Consider the following 14,998-nt stretch of genomic DNA (forward strand, 5'->3'; position numbering starts at 1 on the left):
ATGCACAACAATGCTAAAGAGAGAGATAGTACTTTTTAAATTCCAGAAGGTCCATTAAGTACATAAATATGGGTAATAACTCCTATATGAAAACCAAAGATGACTACCACTTGGCCTTTGTGTCAATGGATCGGTCCCAAAATGAAATATGCATAACTATGCTCACATGTGGAATTTGAACCATAGCAGCAAGTTCAACTATTAGAATCAAGAAAGATGACTTTCTAAACATGGAATTTAAAATAGATCCTTAATACTCTCTGGCAAATACATGTATTTGTATCGAAACAAATGATGTTTTCTTGTTTCCCATCTCGATTTCTGATTGATCCCGAAATATTTTATACATAACTGGATCTATATATGAAACCCCTCCAGTACTTTCAGAGAAATAACAACAGAAACAAAAGACGGATGGATGACAATAAGGGAAAGGTTTCTTATAGCTCGCCAACCATTTGCTGATAATCGGTTAAAAAGTCATCTTTCAAGATCAGATAAATTCATTAAAAGTGTATTGGCGCTCTTCTACTGGAGTTGCATGAATGCGTAAATAACGACTACATGTACAATGCTGTGATATTCAGTTTTCGTAATTTTGAATGTGACCGTTACCCCTAAAGTTCTAAGTGTGACCGATATCACTTTCATAATTTCTAATTAAGCACCGTCTATGTTTCTCCACTAGAAGATATAATGAATGAAATATTTTCTTTCAATAGTCATATATTACATATTAGTAAATGGGACGGTTTTGTGGCAGCAAAATTTATTTTTTTACAACTTGTTACGTTTTATTGAATTAAATGTGACCGATATCCCTGCTGTCGAAAAATATTGTGTCGAGGTGTTTGCATTATCTGAGCTAGTTTGACGATATCTTATAGTTTCACAGAGTCTCTAACAATACACTGTCTTTGATGCGCGATAGGTTAAGAAGATGCATTGCTTTTATGTCATAATTTCAGCCGCTTTTCATCTTGAAGCGGGCGTTTTTTCATTGTTTTTGTGTGCCCGATATCCCTTCCGATGACGTAGGTTGTCCCCATTGGATGTAGAGATCGTAGGTGATCAGAACCGCTGGAGTATTGAGGATGACATGTATGAAAACTGAACAAAAAACTATTGAATCAATGCTTTCTGATGAGAAATGGTGGTATATTTCAATTTGTCCTAATGCTTCGTGATTTGTTTACAACATGAAGTGTATGCAAACAATGGAATGATTTTTTTTTGGCACCATCAAAGTTCAAATAGCCATCAATGGCCAATATTGTTTTCCGATTGGTCCCAGAGTCATATATACACAACCAGAGTCCAAATCAATTCTGTCTCAGAAATAGCCACAACAACAAAATGGTTACATGCCTGTCGGTCTTGATTTCTCTCAAGATACTGTTGTCATGAAACTTATAAAAAACAAATTACTTTCTGACAGAAAGCCGTCATAATTGTAATTTCTTTTCCGCTACAACAGTAGATTTTTTCTCATTGTTCTCAATTAAGCTGATTAATGCTAATGATAGACATTAGACAATTTTACTAGGCCCACTACCTTTACGGCTTTTAATTTTTAAAATGGGAATGTTAAAACGAGATTGATAATTTTGTAGTTATAAAAGTTTTGAGCTTACCTTAGCCTAGCATCGAGAGGTAAGGGTGCAAAAAGTACACTCATCATCATCCTATAAACAATGTAATTAAAGTAACAAATTACTTTCTGACAGAAAGCCGTCATAATTGTAATTTCTTTTCCGCTACAACAGTAGATTTTTTCTCATTGTTCTCAATTAAGCTGATTAATGCTAATGATAGACATTAGACAATTTTACTAGGCCCACTACCTTTACGGCTTTTAATTTTTAAAATGGGAATGTTAAAACGAGATTGATAATTTTGTAGTTATAAAAGTTTTGAGCTTACCTTAGCCTAGCATCGAGAGGTAAGGGTGCAAAAAGTACACTCATCATCATCCTATAAACAATGTAATTAAAGTAAATTATATATTAATTATCATTACGCGGGTCGTCTTATATGTTTCCCGCCATCGTCCTAATTACCGTGCGTTAGTTGACTATCACTGTGCACGTGCCAGACGGCAAAATAGCGAAATGAATCTCCACAGTTTTCATATATTACAAAGGAAATCCTGCATATGTTTGGTGTTGACACTTCATCTTAGGTCATCGATATGTATTTTCTTATGATAATAATGTTTTGAAGAAACCTTTAGGTAAGTACATCAATTAGTCCAGGTTACTGAGACATTTTCTTCGTTAGTGCAAAGGTATTAAACTAATCAATAGTAAAACTGTTTCCAGAGTTAACTGCTATGTCTATCAGGAATCTTATCTCAAAGTTCATTGTTGCGAGTTGTGAACGTCACCAGCGTCCAGGGCAGACTGCCGATGTCTTTTCACTCAGTTTATGGAATCACCACTGTTAACATAGACTACGGAGGGATATTGCATTTATTTGATGTTGTAACCTAATCTCGTGTAATCAATAGACACTGTTATTATTATTGATATTGTTGTTTTTAAGAAACTTAAATTTTTTGTTTCGGAAAGGTAGTGAGGCCTTTAAGCGCATTCTTCACTTTCACTCGTTCATGAATATATGGCTCAGATGAAAAGTGACTCCATGGAAAATGGTTTACCATTATGTAACCTGACAACTGAAATATATAAAGTTCGAGACATGGACAAAGTAAAATGAGTTGTAAAATCCAAGGTCATTATTTTCAAATGTCAAGGTCACATTTTACTTTTCCATTCATCAGTTACCCACGTTAATCAACCACGGTCTGATAAACAGAGCAGTTTAGACATTGGGTTTCCAATGGTACTTTTCATTGACAAACACAATTTAATGTAAAGCTTCATACATTTTTGCTAACAGGTCTTATTTTTCTTGCATTTTTCATGCAGATTTAAAGTATTTCGCAAAAAATGGATGTTCTTAACTAGTTTTTGAGATATTTGAGCTTGAAATACACCATTTGTGCAAATTTGCTGACCGAAAAAAAAAGTAAAATTGATAAATCATGTTCTCTGTAATGTTAGGCTGAATGCAGTCTCAATCTTGTTGATTTTTTGCCCTAAATATCTAACGATAGAGCAAAATACAAAACTATTGTATTTTTGCAAAGGCTTATTGATTTTCATTATTTCCCAGGACCGTTTCTAAATGTAATTATCATGTTTTGGCATATTTCTGCCCCTAAAAAATCAATAATACGCAAAAATGAAATGAAAACCCGTGTCAATTTCACAATATTTTATTCATACATGCCGAAGATTGCGTCCTTGCAATAACGTTTTATTTCGCATGTCAACACATTTATTATCATGTTGTAATCTCGTCGCTCTGGTGCATTTTCCCAGAGACACAGATATATGACCGTTTTCGTTTATTCGGAACAACCGGTTCGACCCTTAATAAAAGTAATTATTTCTAGTATAAATCCTAACGGACCCGCAGTTGTTGATATTGGCTTCTAAAGGCTTTGTCAAGGCTCGTCTGAAAACAATATACGTAAAATAACCATATCTGTCTTTAATTTATAAACGAACAACTAGGTCCAACTAGTCAAACTCACAGGGAACTGAGAATCAATCACATTTTATTTAATTCTGGACACAACAGAGTGCATTATGACTATTTTTTCTTGCGATATATTGAATGACCGATTTTTGGTCTAGATCTCTAAAACGCCTAAACATTGTTTGTTTGTTTGATTAATTAACGTCCTATTAACAGCTATGGTCATGTAAGGACGGCCTCCCATGTATGCAGTGCTTGTGTGTATGTTGTGCGAGGTGCGTGTTTTGGGAGACTGCGGTATATTCGTGTTATGTCTTCTTGTATAGTGGAACTGTTGCCCTTTTTATAGTCACTGAAGCATGCCGCCGAAGACACCAAGCAACACACCCCACCCGGTCACATTATACTGACAACGGGCGAACCAGTCGTCCCACTCCCGTTATGCTGAGCGCTATGCAGGAGCAGAGACTACCACTTTTATAGACTTTGGTGTGTCTCGGCCAGGGGACAGAACCCAGAGCCTTCCTCACAGGGGCGAGCGCTCAACTAAACGCCAAAAGTGAGGTGGTGTCAAGGGAGACGTTAGGAAGAATAAAGTAATTTAGGAAGAAAGAAAAGATAAGATCCTAAATTTAGTCGCCTCTTACGATCATGCAATAGGGGCAGCAGGTACAATTCTAACGCCCTACCTGCAGTGCCAACGCCTAAACATGGTCTTAAGGCCTAAACATGGTCTTAAGGCACTCTAGTAGGTCCATAATTATGAGGGCGAAGTGCACGAAATGCGAAGTGCACGAAATGCGAAACACTTCTAAGGTAACACACACATGAAAATGTAAGAAAAATCACAATTTTCAAAATTCGATCCTACAGACAGACAACTTCAGTTTGCGGCTGCCATTTTTTTACCCTATGTATACATGTGAATGTGATGCTTTGAAGTATGCTTATTATATTATCGAGCGGTTCAAACACTCTTATGATACGACGAATGTAATCTTCAACTGGCAGAAGGTCAGTGCTATCGCTCTTTATTTGCAAGTGTTCAAATGATTTGGATCACCTTCAAATATAATCACTTGACCAAAAACGGAATATCTGTTACGGAAATATATATATTTTTTTTAATGGGGGTTTGGGATAAGGATAGAGTGTGAAGATATATGAACAAAATATAAACAGCGTAATTAATGATTATTGAAACATCTGGCTGCGCCCATTAAGGCCTTGCCTTCAGTCGTATTATAAACTGTAACTGATTCTCAGATCCCTGTGGTCAAACCCTATTTTTCGGAACAACCGGTTCGACCAATGGTTAAAGTCATTTTTTCAAGTATAAATCCTGGCGGACTTGCAGTTGTTGATACAGCCCTGTGAGGGCTTTGTCAAGCCTCGTCTGAAAATGATATATAATCACCAGGTCCGTCTATAATTAATAAGCGAACAACTAGGTCCAACCAGTGAAAACGGCCCTAGCCTAGTACCTATATCTGGTGTATACTTGTTTGACCTGATCGGTCGTTGAAACGCTTTTTCCTTTCGTCGTAATTCAAGCGTTTCTTGCGACAGTGATCAAATATAAACACGGATCTGGAACATGTTGACAGTGGTTGAGGCAGAGTCCAGTTGGAAGCACTGATTTTTTAGGCCATGAGATACCTTCAAAACTCTCAATAAGCACTTTTGATTTGCTCGTTTCATTCAATGCAAATTTTCTGTCCAATATGCGTCAAAATCCACAGTAAAATGGTCAGCTTAAAATCCTAAATGCACGCTGCCAGTGTTTCCGGTCTGCATGGTAACGCGATATCACAACACCATTGACTTGGCAGTTGACGATCAGGAGGAAACATAGAGAGATGTTTAACAGGAATGGGACAGTGACATATATACTTACCGTATAGTTTAGCTGAGAAACGATTTATCAAATGTCGACCATGGGAAGATTTGGAGAAAGCGTCAACTTTCGACCTTTGTCAACTGGTCAAACACTTGTCAAGCGTGATTCGTACCAGATACTCGACATTGAGATTGACAGAGGCATTGAAACGTGTGGGACAGGCCTTTGTAATACACAAGAGAAAGAAATACAGTTATTTAAGTACAGTGAAATACCAGACTTCTTGCAAGGAAATCCATTCGTGGTCAAAGGTTATAGAGCATTTCTGCCATTTAGTTTATGTTTAAAAAGGTAAAGTATGAGTTAGTACAGTGGTAAAGTACGAGTTAATACAATGGCTACTGGGACCCAACCAGCAGTCGTGACAGAACGGTAGTCGTTATTTAGGTAGAATTTAATTGTTTGCATCTCACAAAACATATTATTTCCACATAAACAAAACAACAACACCATAAAGTATCCATTAATTAGGGCTGGATCAATATATTGATATATACCTATACATATCGATACACAAACATGCTGTATATCGCTGTATCGTTTTAACAACTCATCCTACTGTTTTCGTTAAAGACATAGGAAATTCCAAACAAAATTTATTCTAAAACATCATTCAAGTAACAGCATTTCAATCAAAAGGAAATGTTTAAAGCATCTGTGTCACCTAGATGGATTAGAAATACCTTTTCATAACTAAGACTACGAATTGACAAATTAATTAACACAGATGATAAACCCAATCAAATGTTTGGTAGATTTTTTTCCTGGTTATAGAATATTTTATCAAAATTGTGTTTTATTGTCACAATATTCGAAATACAAGGGTCAACTGAATTTTAAAAAGAGGTCTACTGTATCGTCAATACATATCGTGTATTGTTTCAGTGTATTGTCAATATGTATCGTATCGTTTTAGACCTTCCAATACCCAGCGCTACCATTAACAGCTCCAGACATTGGGAAATCTGGATGCACAGTAGAATATGCACACAATCACTACTACGTTGTTCCATCACGACTACTGGTTGGGTCCCAGTAGAACTTTAACCACAAGACAACTTTAAGGTTTGGTGAACCTAAAAAAAGAAAAGCAATTAACATAATATTATCTATGATACATGCTCAAATTGCATTAATTTCTATTTAATGCAATTCATTTGTACAGATAAAATGGGGAAATAAGCCATCAAAATCTGTTCTGAAGTAAAACCGTAAGGTTTTGTTTATAAGTTCAGTTAAAACACAGTTGACATGTATCCTTTTGTTCTTTTTGTATTATATTTAAGGAAATGTACAGGATTTACCAATAACTGGTCTATAAGTGACCTGTAGCCAGCTTATATTAAGAATTTGGACCGCTACCCGGTTTATATATGGTCATTTTTTGGACAGTCACTTATAAACCAGTTAAAGGTAAATCCTAAAACCATGCAGTTTAGAAGTTTGAACATGCACCAGAAATTGTAGTGTTTCAAAATAATTTATTACCATTTCATGCTTTTAAACACATTTGTTCCAACATAGATAATTCTCAGAATTTCAGAGTGAATGAGACATTGCCATCTTGGAATTTAAACTCCCTTTCGCCTTCTGTATTTATATTCTCCTTCTCGTCCATCACCTTCATTTTTTTGGTGAATGTACACATTCCCCTGTAAAACAGCACTAACATTAGCTTGTTGAATATCATTAGTTCACTTATAGCTGCGAACAGCAGCTGATCTATGACCAGTCTTTTCCACCACCAACTGTTCATCCACCCCAGCATTATTTAAGCGGGTAGCGGCTGTAGCCCTCAATGAATGATTGGAGTAAAATCCTTTGAATCCAGCGGACTCGCAGAGTCGTCCAACCGTTTGTTGGAGCTGGTGAACTCCCACAGGTTGATCTGCATACCAACAATCTCCTTTACCAGATCTTTTGGGTCGGAGATAAAGGGCATCACATTTACCATGTTTAGGCCTGACAAAAATATGAAAACGGTATTAAAGATAAGTGTCTATTATTACATATTATGTTAAACAACTGCTCCAAACCTTTATAAACTCACTTTTTCCTGATAACATATAGTTTAATACTGTTCAATATTTAAAGTGAATAGTCGGGCAAAGAAAACCAGTCTAAATGCGTTCATTGGCCTTCCAAAAGTTTTCACATATTAATACGACGGGCAAGTTCTCCTTAGTTTCCTAGTTCTGACCATTAAAGTAAAGAAAAGTTGAAAGCATTGAAAGCGAGGCTGCGTGGGAATGTAACCACGGACATAGTGAGCCGGGATGACGTTTTAGAATTTCCAAACTTTAAATTAATTTCTTCGTACGCAGACAGATTTTGACGAGAGATTTTATTTTTCCATTTCATAAGAAATTATACTGGATACATTCACGCCATTTTTACCGACTCTAGCCATCCTTGCCCGACTGTTCACTTTAAAGAATTATTGTTTATAAATTCAAAAACGAACTCCATTTAAATTTAGGCAACAATTCTTTCTAATATATAATTCAATATCTTACCTGAGACTAATGTAATTGATATATCCTAACAGGACATTTGGCAGGATCCAGCGTATTCTCGTAGGCTCTTGTTACTTTTGGTGATACCTTTCTGTGAAGAAGACCCCCAGGATTAGTTTTTGACACGTCTTCTGTGTATTGAAGATATCTTCGTCCATCTTGGTCTTTTTTAACACAAATTTGGCTCATTTCACCACATCTTAAATTATAATGTTCCTGTCCTGCCCTGAGAGCGAAATTTAAACCCAGTTGAAACAATAGTGCATCCAACAGTGTCTGTGGTGCATCGTCAACCAAAATATTTTTCTCCCATAGTTGTTTTCCTGGTCCTCTGATATAACGTTGGCTTGTTTTTAGCTCACCTGGCCCAAAGGGCCGGTGAGCTTATGTCATGGCGCGGTGTTCGTCGTCCGTCTGTCCGTCAACATTTCCTTTAAATCGCTACTAGTCATAGAGTTCTGCATGGATTGTAACCAAATTTGGCCACAAACATCCTTGGGGGAAGGGGAACACATCTTATATAAGTTTTGGCTCTGACCCCCCGGGGGCAGGAGAGGCGAGGCCCAATAGGGGAAATAGAGGTAAATCCTATAAATCGCTACTTGTCCTAGAGTTCTGCCTGGAATGAAACCAAATTCGGCCACAAACATCCTTGGGAGAAGGGGAACAGAATTTGTATAAATTTTGGCTCTGGCCCTCCGGGGGCAGGACGGGTGGGGCCCAATAGGGGAAATAGAGGTAAATCCTATAAATCGCTACTTGTCATAGAGTTCTGCCTGGAATGTAACTAAATTCGGCCACAAACATACTTGGGGGAAGTGGAACAGAATTTGTATAAATTTTTGCTCTGGCCCCCCCGGGGGCAGGACGGGTGGGGCCCAATAGGGGAAATAGAGGTAAATCCTATAAATCGCTACTTCTCATAGAGTTCTGCCTGGAATGTAACCAAATTTGGCCACAAACATCCTTGGGGGAAGGAGAACAGAACGTGTGTAAATTTTGGCTCTGACCCCCTGGGGGCAGGAGGGGTGCGGCCCAATAGGGGATTTAGAGGTTAATATTAAAATTCCTTCAGAAAAGAAACAATGAACCTGTATTCAGAACATTACTTGGCATTACAAACCAGGTGAGCGATACAGGCCCTCTGGGCCTCTTGTTTCTTCACGGTTTTGAAGCCATCCAATGAACACATTCAATGCCCACTTCGTTTTATATGCAGTATTCTTGCAGCACTTTGTTTTAATATGTCGTTGAGGTCAGCTTCTTTCAAAGGCCCAGCAAATCTGTTATCTTGTTCTACCTTTTCCATCTCCTGAGTAATGTTTTCCATTTCTCCATCCGATATGTTGGAAAACACTGGATTTTTTAACGTAAAATCAGGAACATTACTGATATCCTTTTCCAGATCTAATGCATCACTCAGTATGTCATCTGTATCAACTTTGTTTTCAGAAAACACAGACTGCGTAAGAAATATTGTATCTTCCTCGGAAGACATTGTGAAAATGACTACCTTGTATCTCACAGAGCATGCATTCTGGGTAAACAAGTTTACCTGGTTTATATGTGATGAATACATTGTTACGGTTGGCTGAGCACTGGTGAAAGTGCACATGTTTTACCTGTCGGTCTGTAGCTGGTCTATATTTGACGAATGGATGGACATGGCTGAACACACACATGTTTGTGCATATCTGGTTTATAAGTGCTAAATGTTTTCTAATTACATGGTTATATTAACACAAAAGGAACTGTGTTTTAAGTTAGAGATAAGCCTCAAACTGTACTATATGTGTGAGATGGTACAGCACTCAGTTCTTACGGGCCTCACTGCTGTACCCTCTCACACATATAGTACAGTTTTCGGCTTATCTCCTTAACTTAAAAGAGATAGAGAAATTTAGTATTTACTGATTTCTTGAAATTTATATAATGTAATGACTAAGTTTTTCTTTACACATCACTAATTTAGCTGATATTTGCTTTTCAGCTTATTTGTCTGGAATAATGAAACAATCAACATCTGGTCTCATTTGATGGGTTTCATGGTATTCTTCTTCCTGATGTTCTATGACAATATCATAGTGCTGCCTATACTTAAAACATCGTACACCGATCACATTATAGTCACGCTGGGCCTCTGTTGTTACCAGGTAAGCATATTTACATATAAAATAAGTTGTGAATGTTACAGATGTTTTTATTATCAATTAATCACTTCTGTTAAATGCCTGTAAAGAAATGTCTATAGTATTTTAATAATGGCTCATGATCATGTTGCAATAGGATAAAAGTAAATTAAGTCCATTTCCAAATTAGAAATTATTAAGATAATGTATTATTGAGGCTATTTCATGTTCATATCTTTCCAATGTTATTCATTTTGGTAATTTCCTTTTTTTGCAAGTTTTTATCTTAAATGATTAGATTCAATATTTGATACAGTGTGACATAATTACATTGCTATAATGGATTTGTTTTTATTTGGTTCTAGTTTTGTATGCTGTGTTCTACGGGTTTCCACATGTTTGCGTGCCATTCAGAAAGAGCGAGTAAGCGATGGTTAGCAATAGACCTGACAGGGATCTCTATAGGAGTCATAGGCTGTTACCTTCCAGCTGTTCATTACGCTTTCTACTGTCTCTCAGTAAGTTATAATGTTAGCCTTATAGTTTTCACTATTGCAAAGAGACATAACAAAAACATATCCCAGCCTCACAAAATATACAGACATTCTCACATACACATCACATACAGGGGAGGTCTATACACTGTCTACTGTCTTTCATTATGTATATCATCTGTTCATTAATCTACTTTCTACAATTTCCTGACTGTTCTTCTGTCCTTACACCTTTATGTGCTCAAAACTAACTATGATATACTAGGGGATGTTGTATTTAGTAATTGCAATTAACATTTTATTTGTTAACTTTTTTCTTTGGGAAAAGTGTGGTTTGTTTGTATTTCTAGCTTAAATTGGTGTGAACATAAAAAGATCAATAACATTCTATATCAAAATTATTAAGTAAATAGATATATCTTAATGTATTTGTTGAAGTTGCAAATTATACTTTGATCATTTCAGATTTGGCGTGACATCTATTTATTTATCATCACCTGTTTGTCTATATCAACATTCGTGATTATGCAGAACCCACGCTATTTTTCCAATGAGTGGAGTAATAAACGTATAATGGTGTACGTAGGGCTGGGAGCCTATGGAGTCATACCAACTATACACTGGATATATTTAAATGGCGGCGTTTCAGCTGCAGTAGTACAGGTAAAGTATAACAATCTGCTTATCTGTTCATGGCTTGTTCGTTATCTCTGTTGCATGAACATCTGAAGGTACTGCGGTTGGGATTACATAAATTTTTGATTAGCCAATCGGATTGCTGCTTGCAAAGTCTGTCCAATGCATCGATACTCCTTATGACTGTATTTCTAATTGGTCTATATTAAATGAGTATTCATAAGGCTCTTGATTAATTGAACGTTACCCAGCATGTGGTACCTTCGATTTTCAGGTGTAGTCTTCAGTAAACTAAGCCATAAACAGATGATATTATTAGTGAGATTGAAGCTAGTTCTAGGTGTTAGTGTAAAAACAAATTTAGTTTGTACACCAAAGTCATTGTAACTTCTTTTAGACTTGAAAACTTTGAACTGTTTTGTTTGCCCTGACCAAAGGAAGTTTAATAAAAGATATAGTACAATGTAGTATTGTTACAATATTTAAGTTGCAACAAGGTTGGTTTGCATGATTTGGAGCTAAAATTTATGTGAAATAATTTTTAACAGCAACAAATCTTTTAATGTACATGTATCTTGGAAATGGTAGTTACTGCATAGAGGCAATTTAATGAGCTCTTATGCAGCCTACATATTGTTCAGGCATTCTTTTACACAATGTTATAACAATTTTAAATTCATTTTCAGTTATTTGTGCCAAAAGTCATTATAATGTACAGTCTGGCAGTGATGGCTTTAGTGTTTTATATCACCAAATTCCCAGAACGCTTTGTTCCTGGTAAGTATCAATCCTCAAGATTTCATAATACATGTACAGATTTAGTTAAAAGTCACCAGTTTTGAGAAAATTTAGTTTTTCAAACTTTTCATAATTTTGAACAAAAGATTGAAAGTTGCAACATTTTGGAAAATTGTGTGTAGAGTCTGAAAAGAAAGGATCAGATTCTTTAAAAGTTTAACTTTAAAAGATTAAATAAATTACTTTTACCTGCTCATCTTTACCTGTATACATTACATGTATGTTTTTTATTTTCGATTGCAGGGTTGTTTGACTTTGTTGGTTCTAGTCATCAATGGTGGCATGTGATAGTGGTCGCAGCTTTCACCTTTTGGCATTATGCTGGACAGGATATACTGCTGTACCGAATCAACCATCCATGTCATTGATGATAGGATATACTGCTGTACCGAATTAACCATCCATGTCATTGATGATAGGATATACTGCTGTACCGAATTAACCATCCATGTCATTGATGATAGGATATTTTGATGGTATCAAATCAACCATCCATGTCATTGATGGTAAAAAATACTATGGTATCGGATCAACCATCTATGTCATTGATGATAGGATATACTGCTGTACCGAATTAACCATCCATGTAATTGATGATAGGATATACTGTGGTATTGGATCAACCATCCATGTCATTGATGGCAGAAAATACTGTGGTATCGGATCAACCATTCATGCCATCAAGGACAGGATATAGTGTGATATTGAACCTACCATCCATGTCAGCAGTGGTAGGATATATACCAACTGTCGTATCCATGTCATTATTATATCATACCATGATCCCTCATCAGCCCCCTGTATTCAATATGGTATGTTGTCAGAATAGGGCAATACGAGAGGTTCTGTGATACCAGTGTGATGTATTTATTAGTTATACGTAAGTGAGTGTAAGGAGCGAGAAAGGTGACCAGTTTTATAATTTATCAGTGATATTGAGTGGTCAATGATATGTAATATAGACAAATTAATTCTGCACAGACGTGATATCGGTGAGCTTACTTTTAAATGAAAAAACTTTTTTGTATGATACCATGGAATGATAACATAATGGCATGGTTATTTGATGGCAGAAATATGTTCCAAACTCTGTGGACTTGTTTTCCTGAAATATGCATTTTTTTGCATATTTTGCAAAAATGAAATATAAAAGACAAATTGTGTACAGACATAATACTGATGAGCTTACTTAAATGAAATAACATTTTTGTAGATAACATGGAATGATAGTTTCGGTAATTCATGTTTACACGCAATCAATTTGACAAAATCAGTACATTTCATTTGTATGTGTATTTGACATAATGACATTTTACATTGTAAATTCAAATTGTTTATATACTCCAAATTAGATCTTGCATTGCACTTTTAAGTATTTTGTGTGTATTTGTACATTGAATATCTAGGTAGGAATTTTATCTAAAATATATCTAAATTCTTTTAAAATCAAATCCATTGTGCCAATCATTCTTGTGATTATTGAGACAAATAATGGAGAGTATTGTTGATGTATAGTATGGTATAATTTATTCTAGCTCTATCAAGAGGCAGTTTAGGCATTAACTACTTAACCAGGTGTATGCATGGCATAATAAGGTGTCAAGATACCATATTCACTATATTTAAACCCCTCCCACACACACCCACACACACCCACACACACCCACACACTTTTGTCTGTGAAATGATTGATTTAATGGCTCTACTTTTTGTGACACAACTAACTCTATGCATCATGACTTTTTAATATAAAATTGACTGAAGAATGTGTCACAAAAACTGAATTCAAAGGAATATGTGAGGAAAATTCTGCCAGAAAAATCATATTTACACATATACAGTTCATGTAGATTGTACACAAAATTAACATAAATTTTGTCTACCATTCTCATTTATTACAATCATATGTATACCTTCAGGAATTTGAATTTCCAATTAAACCTTTGTGATTAAAGTAAAAACAATCACCATAGGAAATAAAAATGACTTCCTTTGTCACTGGTAGAGCAGCTTCGATCGCCCATGGGTTCTAAATATGGTAAATACAGTATCTTTATACCTAAAAATTTAGCATGTGGCATAATAAGAGAAAAAGACACAAAGTTACAGGGGTGATCAAGCATTTACACAAACTATATATGTGGTCCATGCTACTTAATGTTTGTTTTGTTGACATAATAATTAAAAATGTTTTTTTATGAAGGCATCAGTTGACAGTTTTATGACCAGTGATGTTATTGCATTCGATTTTAAATGGCCTATTCTTGGTACTAATTTAATGTGAACTCTTATATTGTATTATGCTACAGATTCTGTGATTTCAGTAATACTACATTCCTTCAAGTTTTAGATACTTATAATTGTGATATTCTGTTGGCAACAACAATTGATTTTCATCCCTCATTGCTATACCATGTCCAACTGACCAACTATTATTTTGATTTCATACCTCAAAACCATTGAATGACTTATTAAAGTCGAACACAAAAATTATGTTTCTGAAGTCTTTAAATATTAAGTTAATTAATTCATTATGATTTCACTGTAATTACAAAAAGAAATGCAAGGTAAATTAATTTAACAGACAAAAGATTTCCCGTCTTATTTTTTCCATTTAAAAACAGTGGGCTATTCAAATCGCCTTTCGTCCGTGGTCCGTCGTCCGTCCGTCCGTCCGTCCGTCCGTCCGTCCGTCCGTTAACAATTCTTGTTACCGCTATTTCTCAGAAAGTACTGAAGAAATCTTTCTCAAATTTCATATGTAGGTTCCCCTAGGACCCTAGTTGTGCATATTGCATTTTGGGACCAATCAGTCAACAAGATGGCCGACCGGCGGCCATCTTGGATTTTGATAGTTAAAGTTTGTTACCGCAATTTCCCAGAAAGTACTGAAGGTATCTTTCTCAAATTTCATATGTAGGTTCCCCTAGGACCCTAGTTGTGCATAGTGCATTTTGGGACCAATCAGTCAACAAGATG

The 14,998-nt window shown here is 35.8% G+C and overlaps 1 protein-coding gene across 1 annotated transcript; it reads left to right on the forward strand.

Annotated features, from left to right (window-relative positions):
- Positions 1–5,122: 5,122 nt before the first annotated feature.
- Positions 5,123–14,638, forward strand: LOC138322930 (progestin and adipoQ receptor family member 3-like). The gene is made up of 6 exons (XM_069267169.1): positions 5,123–5,737; positions 9,953–10,115; positions 10,457–10,609; positions 11,051–11,248; positions 11,908–11,998; positions 12,263–14,638. Exons 1-6 carry the CDS (start codon positions 5,475–5,477, stop codon positions 12,385–12,387), a joined length of 993 nt encoding a protein of 330 aa, XP_069123270.1. The 5' UTR covers positions 5,123–5,474; the 3' UTR covers positions 12,388–14,638.
- The last annotated feature ends 360 nt before the right edge of the window (positions 14,639–14,998 follow it).

The sequence above is a fragment of the Argopecten irradians genome, chromosome 5 (genome assembly GCF_041381155.1).
Source record: "Argopecten irradians isolate NY chromosome 5, Ai_NY, whole genome shotgun sequence".
Lineage (NCBI taxonomy): Eukaryota > Metazoa > Mollusca > Bivalvia > Pectinida > Pectinidae > Argopecten > Argopecten irradians.

Coding starts and splice junctions, on each gene's coding strand:
- LOC138322930 (XM_069267169.1), top strand. CDS start 5,475: ATGTCGACCATGGGAAGATTTGGAGAAAGCGTCAACTTTCGACCTTTG. Junction 10,610..11,050: donor ACGCTTTCTACTGTCTCTCA/GTAAGTTATAAT, acceptor TGATCATTTCAG/ATTTGGCGTGACATCTATTT. Junction 11,999..12,262: donor CCCAGAACGCTTTGTTCCTG/GTAAGTATCAAT, acceptor TTTCGATTGCAG/GGTTGTTTGACTTTGTTGGT.